General features: G+C 34.5%; 1 protein-coding gene across 1 annotated transcript; it reads right to left on the reverse strand.

The window, feature by feature from the left end:
- Window positions 1–1820: 1820 nt before the first annotated feature.
- Window positions 1821–4722, reverse strand: LOC145112703 (uncharacterized). The gene is made up of 6 exons (XM_079048839.1): window positions 3973–4722; window positions 3712–3879; window positions 3432–3624; window positions 2256–3076; window positions 1924–2022; window positions 1821–1844 (listed from the first exon to the last, which is right to left on the reverse strand). The coding sequence occupies exons 1-6, from the start codon at window positions 4720–4722 to the stop codon at window positions 1821–1823; spliced, it is 2055 nt and encodes a 684-aa protein (XP_078904965.1).
- Between the last annotated feature and the right edge of the window lie 4285 nt (window positions 4723–9007).

The following is a 9007-nucleotide window of genomic DNA, read 5'->3' on the forward strand; positions in this document are numbered from 1 at the left end:
AAAGGTCACTAAAAAAAATTTAGAGACTGTTATTGGATACATTTAAATTAGTTTGTGTGGCCATTATATAGATAATCAAAACTTTAACCACACTTAATTATACCAAATGTGACAAATATTAGTCACACTCGACCACTGAGGCCATAAGTCACAATCAGCCACAGGTATCGATTAAGATTGTCATACTTTTTTATGAGAGACAGTAGATTAACGTATCGTGACATGAGTTAGTTCTATGTGTGTTTGTAACCTGGTGCCTATTTAGCCACATAACAGACAAAGTAGCTAAAAGGTGATACATATGGTCACACTAAATATTTGTGTGTCCATAGGGCGGTTCTGTACTAGTTGTATTTAGTTAATGCAAGAAATTAAAACAAGTTAGTATTGGTTACTTATGGTCATGTATCATTTATTATGTGTGTCAAAATATTATGAATTGGCTTTAAAAAGAAGCAAATATTGTGTGTGTAGGTACGATTTAGTTACGATTACAGCTATTATATGTGTCTATATGTAAATATAGACACATATGTAATGTTTATTCTGGTTGTACTATTGTATTTGGAAGACTTAAATTTGACCATAATTATCTTTGATATCATTTGGCAGAATTAAAAATGAACAAAAAGTTCAATCATGGCATTTTACAAAAGTACATTGCTTATTTTGTAAAGCTAGAAACAATTTCTGAAGAAAACAAAAACAACTAAAAATAATAAAAACAAAAACAAATAACAATATAGTTGTGTTGAATAAGAGCTATAAGAAAGGACCAAATTGCCCTTTTTGTCATCTATTATTTTAATTGCACCCGATCATACACCATTAAAAATGAAAAGAATAAAACTTGTTTTAAAAGAATAGTATGATAAATAACTGAAAAGAATACAACTTTGTCTAACATTGCATAAGGAAAGTACATTACTATAACATGCAGTTTATGTTATAACATGTCATCCACCATTACAGTAAAAAACTGAAAAAAAATAACTTTGAGTTATAACAATAATACACCAGAATAGTTTGATGGTATAATATGGTAAAAAAAATATTAAGGAAAGTACATCGTCATTTTTTGTCATTTTCTTATTCTCCACGTAACGCTAGGATGAAGGTTTGGCCTTTCCCTTCTACAGACAAAAATAAAGATCATTAAATGTTAAAAGAAGGAAAAATATTATCGCTACAAATGTAATTCATGACATTGAGAGACACATACCGTACGTATAACAATACCATGATAATCAGTACGAAAATAATCATTTTCCTTCTGCAACTCAAGTGTGTCTACACGTGGCAATATATTATCATTTTGAGGAACTACAGTACTAAATTCTTCATCTACATCTTCATATGTATCTCTATAATTTTTGGGAGGTGTATTGAACACAATAGACATTTTTTGATCGAGTGGGTCTGTGACATAAAATACTTGTTGTGCTTGTGAGGCCAATATGAAGGGATCACCTTTATGGCCTAATCTTTTTAGTTCAACTAGTGTGTACCCCAATTTATCCCTTTTAACCCCATTTCTATTGTCAACCCAGTCACACATGAAAATTGGAATTCGTTTAAAATGATAATATAGTACCCATATCTCTTGTAAAACACCACAGTAAGTGTTTTTGGCATATGTTACAACTTCTTTACTGATGTGTGTGTCAGTTGCAACGACACTAACCCCACTGTTTTGGTAAACTTTACCTTCACGAACTTTTGTACGAAAAGTATATCCATTGATAGCATATACATCGTATTTAATAATGTTCTTATTGGGTCCATGTGAAATCCATCTCATTGTCTCTGTTATACTTTCTCTACAGCCCCCTAACTCTCTCTACCTGAATTTTAATTAGATAATAAATTTAAGATATAAAGAAATACATAACAAAAAACACAATATATATGAAATGAATATACCTCCTTTCGTAACCAATGACCAAATGTATTAATGTGCTCTTGTTGTAGCTGTGCCTTTCGTTTAGTAGGGTGTTGATGTTGCAAAAATCCATGTGTCGTCTGTCAATACGTTAATGTTAATATTATAACAAAAAAACATATATGTAAAAAAACTTACTTGATATACGGGAGTACTTCAGATGTATTTTGCAATACAAAGAAATGTGATTTTCTGAATAGTTCTGCGGACACTTCTACCGATTTAGCAGCTGATAGAGGAGTACCATCCGTAATAGAACTACTATCTACACCTATCTGAATTCCACATGTGTTATGATTGTCAGGGGGAATACCAACAGTATCCATCTTTTTGAGGATTTCACTAAAAAACTCTCTTCTGCAACATTTTCTTCTGCAATGCATCCTTCTGGTCTATTTTTGTTTCCCACGTGCCCCTTAATAACCTTCATAAACCTTTCGAACGGGTACATCCATCTAAAGATTATTGGACCGCATAATTTTACTTCCCTAGTTAGATGAACGGTTAAATGAATCATCACATCAAAAAATGATGGTGGAAAGTGTTTCTCAAGAAGGCATAAGGTTACACATAATTCCTCTTGCAACTTATCGAGCTCATCCAGTATGATTTCTTTGCTACATATTGATTTGAAAAAGAAACAAAACCTTGTAATAGCAACTCTGGTGGGTGGATGCATAATAGATCGAATTGCTATGGGCAAAAATTGTTGCATGAGCATGTGATAGTCATGTGATTTTAGTCCGATCAACTTCCTATCCTTCAGACTCACCAAACTAGAAAAATTAGAACAATACCCTTGAGGAACCCTTAAGTTGTATAAAGTCTCACAGAATTTGTCTTTTTCCTCTTTTGTCAATGTACAACTTGCTGCGGGAAGTGTTGTGTTGTTCCCTTCTATTTTAGGATGCAGCTCTGGTTTTAAACCATAATGAACCAAATCCAATCGAGCTTTATAACCATCTTTCGTCTTCCCGGGAACGTTCAACACAGTTCCGGTTAAACTCTCGCCCACGTTCTTTTCGACATGCTTAAAATCTATACAATGTGGAATCAAATTGTCACGCCAATACCTTAGCTGTCTATACCATATATTGAATTTCTTCCAGTATGTATTATTTTGCTGGCCCACATCTGAAGTACCCACTTTCAGTGATTTTCTGTTTTTTTTTATTTATCTTCCCACCTCTTCCACTTGTAGATTGTTGGGTTTCTGCCTCGTTGCCCTTAGACACCTTTCCCCATTTATTAATTATAAATTTGACCCTGTTATATACTTCCTCCCCATTCATAGGTTCTGGAGAGGGTGAGAACTCTTGTTGTCCATTGAATGCCTTTTTTTGTCTTCTGAACGGGTGATCATACGGTAGAAATCATCTATGACCAGCATAACTCTGTTTTTTCGATTCAGGAAGTCTAATGCAGTGTGTTTCTTCACCACACACAACACAACCTTGAAATCCGCTGTATGGACAACCACTTAATGTACCTAGAGCAGGATAATCATTAATAGTCCACAACACTACTGCACGTAGTTTAAACTGCTCTTGTGCATATGCATCGTATGTTTCAACTCCAATATCAAATAATAATTGCAGATCATCAATAAAAGGTGCTAGGAACACATCAATATTGTTTCCTGGTGTTCCCGAGATCAATAACGAAAGCATGATGAACTTTCTCTTCATACACAACCATGGTGGAAGGTTGTAAATGACGGTTAAAATAGGTCACACACTATAACTCCTATTTCCTCTATTCACATCGACCTCGTCAGCCGAAATGCCTAACCACAAATTTCGTGGCTCACTAGCAAAGTCAGGATATTTGTCATCAATGGCAGCCCATGCTGTTGAATCAGCTGGGTGACTTAAAACACCAATATCCATCTTTCTATCTGTTGCGTGCCATGTTAAATCTTTTGCAGTAGTCTTAGACTGAAAAAGTCGTTTCAAGCGCGGAATAATTGGAAAGTACCACAAAACTTTTGCAGGAATATTTTTCTAAATTTTATTTTTTTGTTCATCGACCTTCCATCTTGATTTACCACAAGTAGGACATGCTTCCATGTCTATGTATTCGTTTCTGTAAAGTATACAGTTGTTGACACATGCATGTATATTAGTATACCCTGAACCCATTGCCTTGAACGCTTTTTTGGCCTCGTATGTACTATTATACATTTCGTTACCTTCTGGTAACATATTTTTGATCAAAACCAATAATTCTGTAAAACACTTATCTGATACTCCATACTTACTCTTTAAGTTGAGTAGTTGTATGACTGCAGATAATTTTGTGAAATTAGGACACCCTTCATATAGGGGCTTCTCGGCATCTTCAATCAGTTCTCTAAACTTCTCAGGGTTCCCAACAAAATTTTCTTCTACAGCTTCCACCATCTCTACTGTTTCTGCAGCATCTGCTTGCATTTCTGTGTTCATGGTTGTCGAATCAACAACGTATGACGTGTCCATGTCAAAATTATGTTCATATATATAATTTTTGGGTGGTTCCTCTTTTTCTCCATGCTTATTCCAATTCGTGTATGTTTGATCAATTCTATTCCTGAATAGGTGATCATCTACCACATCCACCGAATGAGATATGTGGTTTACACATTTGACACATGGACATGGAATTCTTATCTTTTTTTTGGTATCTACAGCATCCATATTTTTAGAAATCTTGTAATTATGTATTGCATATTTCAAAAATTCTGCAACACCCTTTACATATGTTTCTGATGTTCTGTATGCTCCCATCCAAGACTTATCCATATTCAGTTTATCACAGCATCAACAATCAATATATGTTTCCTGTTCATTGAAGCATTTTAACAAACAGTTGGTGTGCATAAACGAAAAAGATCACATTAAAATTAAATCCAATAACTGGAAACCAAATACTTATTAATTGAAGAATATATAATGAAACATGACCAAACGAAATAGCAAAGATTAATATTCTGAAGGTAATTGTTTTTTATGTCCCTGTATAAATTAAGGTAGTATGTGTACCTGTATGAATTTCAAGATGTAGTATCAATTCGTTGGTGAAGTATAAACGTAGGTGCAATGCGTTTGTAGTAAGCAGAGAATGATTCGATGGGAATGCATATAGTCTAAAAATTCATATCTACGCAATAGGTGTGGATGATCAATGATATATCGAGAAAAAACAAAAAAAAAGAGAAAAAAATTGTTCCTAAGGGGGTTCAAACCCATGACATTCCAAAATATACCTTTAACTACATTTACACTTACCAACTGGGGTGTCTGACTGTTTGTAAGTTATTAGTTTACGAAAAACACATAACAATAAACTAAAAGAGAAACATTTGCCGAAAATACCCCTGCTTCCTCTAGAACTAATCTAAGATAACCACATTTATCATCAATCATACTTTCCTCATTTGAGACAATATACTTAATTGTGGTTGCACATTGTTTTTAATTACCCTTCACAATTGGAAATAAAAACAAATGACAAAAATACCCCTGATTCTTCTCACACTCTTATTGTTTAATTGTAGTTATGCACATCATATATGTATCCAAGATAAACTTACTTTTTTTCTATCAATACTATGATGATGCATACCCTTAGATGATTTTCCCTATTTTTATTCATTATATAGACTGAATGACCATTATACCCTTATATAGACTGAATGACAGTTTCAATGGGAAATTATAACATTTTCTTTGTTTTATGATAAAAACAATTAATTGACGGATATACCCCTGCTTTAGCATAATCTCCATATATTGATAACAAACATGGGACAAACTAAATAATCTATCCAATAACTTACATCTAAAGTGGAAATAAGTTGAAAAGTACATTGCTTTATTTACAAAACAATGCAGCAAAACAGGGACAATACTGACTCAGTTATAAGTATGAAACACAATATAAATAACAACATAAAATTATAATTATAATTACTTCCTATTTTACCCCTAAGACAGTTATATTCAAAACAACATCATATATGTATCCAAGATAAACTTAATTTTTTCTATCAATACTATGATGATGCATACCCATAGATGATTTTCCCTTTTTTTTATTCATTATATAGACTGAATGACCATTATACCCTTATATCTCAAACACAGTTTCAATGGGAAATTATAACATTTTCTTTGTTTTATGATAAAAACAATTAATTGACGGATATACCCCTGCTTTAGCATAATCTCCATATATTGATAACAAACATGGGACAAACTAAATAATCTATCCAATAACTTACATCTAAAGTGGAAATAAGTTGAAAAGTACATTGCTTTATTTACAAAACAATGCAGCAAAACAGGGACAATACTGACTCAGTTATAAGTATGAAACACAATATAAATAACAACATAAAATTATAATTATAATTACTTCCCATTTTACCCCTAAGACAGTTATATTCAAAACAACATCATATATGTATCCAAGATAAACTTAATTTTTTCTATCAATACTACGATGATGCATACCCTTAGATGATTTTACCTTTTTTAATTCATTATATGGACTGAATGACCATTATACCCTTATATCTCAAACACAGTTTCAATGGGAAATTATAACATTTTCTTTGTTTTATGATAAAAACAATTAATTGACGGATATACCCCTGCTTTAGCATAATCTCCATATGTTGATAACAAACATGGGACAAACTAAATAATCTATCCAATAACTTACAGCTAAAGTGGAAATAAGTTTAAAAGTACATTGCTTTGTTTACAAAACAATGCAGCAAAACAGGGACAATACTGACTCAGTTATAAGTATGAAACACAATATAAATAACAACATAAAATTATAATTATAATTACTTCCCATTTTACCCCTAAGACAGTTATATTCAAAACAACATCATATTGCTTACAAAAAAGAGTTTCATATGTACTCTGTATTAAACGCAAAATGGAGTACAACATAGGTCCCCTACACTATATTTTTCCATGCTATCACATTCTCCTTCGCCATGTCCATTTCATCTTCCATTTTTTCTCTTGGAATGGTAATGTTTAGCATATGCCTGATGTATGCTATTCCATCATCAACTGTTGCCATTGGGTGTTCTGTTACAAACAGATGAATAAGCTTCTCAACCCTTTTGGATGGTGAGTTCATCAAAAAGTAGGGGAAATTGGTTGGAACAAATACAGGCCTATGTTCAACATATAGATGTTCAATCTCTCGGAATTGGTGTGCCCTAACGATCATCTTGAAAGTTCCCAAACAAACATCATTCAGAATTGGAATCATTGTCAACCCACAGTTTTCTTCGGTTGGCATATGATACCAGTTACCCATAGTTGTATACCCCAAGCTTTTCGAAAAACGACCAAGCATCTCCATGTTCAGCAAATCGATGTTGACATATGAAATAAAGTTAACTTTTGTCGTTTGATACGACTTACCTGGATAGTATGTAAAAAAACCGCCATGTACAACTCTAATGGTGAATCTCTTATCGTTTGCTTTCCCTTACTCTACTAATGGTGTGTTTGTCGTTGGTTCACTGCTTACACTCTAGAGTTGGAACCTCATATTTGCCCATGGATCAGCATTCATCTTTGTTTCCATTGATCGCCAGAGTTGTTTTCACAGAGGAGGAGCAAATAGTAGAAGCTATCGTATGTTGGTAATGAAGATGTAAGAATGACGATTTTGATATAAGGGGAGGCTTTAAATGGATCGTCATTCGGAGCTGAAGGGACATCGACGCAGGCCATCACTTCCGATTAATAGCAGGCTACAGGGGAGGTGCAATTTGAACGACGGCTGTGATAATGATTATCGATATTATGTTATACATTAATATATTATTTACATTAATATATATAATATTAAAAAAGTGTAACATCCATACTTTCTATGTTTTTATTATTACCATACAAAATATAAATTTAAATATAAATTAATTATAAATATATAAAATCATTTTTTAAATTAATATGGGTATGGTTTCCAGGTGTTGGTAATGGTTTGGGACCAAATTGGGTTTCTAATACGGGTATGGGTTGAAGGTGGTCGGGTGTTGGTTATGGTTGACCATCATTAGGTCATGTAGGGGGGTTGGTAATGGATTGGGACCAAATTGGGTTTCTAATCCGGGTATGGGTTGAAGGTGGTCGGGTGTTGGTTATGGTTGATCATCATTAGGTCATGTAGGGGTGTTGGTAATGGTTTGGGACCAAATTAGGTTTCTAATACGGGTATGGGTTGAAGGTGGTTGGGTGTTGGTTATGGTTGACCATCATTAGGTCATGTAGGGGTGTTGGTAATGGTTTGGGACCAAATTGGGTTTCTAATACAGGTATGGGTTGAAGGTGGTCGGGTGTTGGTACGGGTTGACCATCATTAGGTCATGTAGGGGTGTTGGTAATGGTTTAGGACCAAATTGGGTTTCTAATACGGGTATGGGTTGAAAGTGGTCGGGTGTTGGTATGGGTTGACCATCATTAGGTCATGTAGGGGAGTTGGTAATGGTTTGGGACCAAATTGGGTTTCTAATACGGGTATGGGTTGAAGGTGGTCGGGTGTTGGTTATGGTTAACCATCATTAGGTCATGTAGCGGTGTTGGTAATGGTTTGGGACCAAATTAGGTTTCTAATACGGGTATGGGTTGAAGGTGGTCGGGTATTGGTTATGGTTGACCATCATTAGGTCATGTAGGGGTGTTGGTAATGGTTTGGGACCAAATTAGGTTGCTAATACGGGTATGGGTTGAAGGTGGTCGGGTGTTGGTACGGGTTGACCATCATTAGGTCATGTAGGAATGTTGGTAATGGTTTGGGACCAAATTGGGTTTCTAATACGAGTATGGGTTGAAGATGGCCGGGTGTTGGTACGGGTTGACCATCATTAGGTCATGTAGGGGTGTTGGTAATGGTTTGGGACCAAAATGGGTTTCTAATACGAGTATGGGTTGAAGGTGGTCGGGTGTTGGTTATGGTTGACCATCATTAGGTCATGTAGGGGTGTTGGTAATGGTTTGGGACCAAATTGGGTTTCTAATACAGGTATGGGTTGAAGGTGGTCGGGTGTTGGTT

This window comes from Lactuca virosa, chromosome 5 (genome assembly GCF_052849685.1).
Source record: "Lactuca virosa cultivar CGN04683 chromosome 5, Lactuca_virosa_CGN04683_v6, whole genome shotgun sequence".
Classification (NCBI taxonomy): Eukaryota; Viridiplantae; Streptophyta; class Magnoliopsida; order Asterales; family Asteraceae; genus Lactuca; species Lactuca virosa.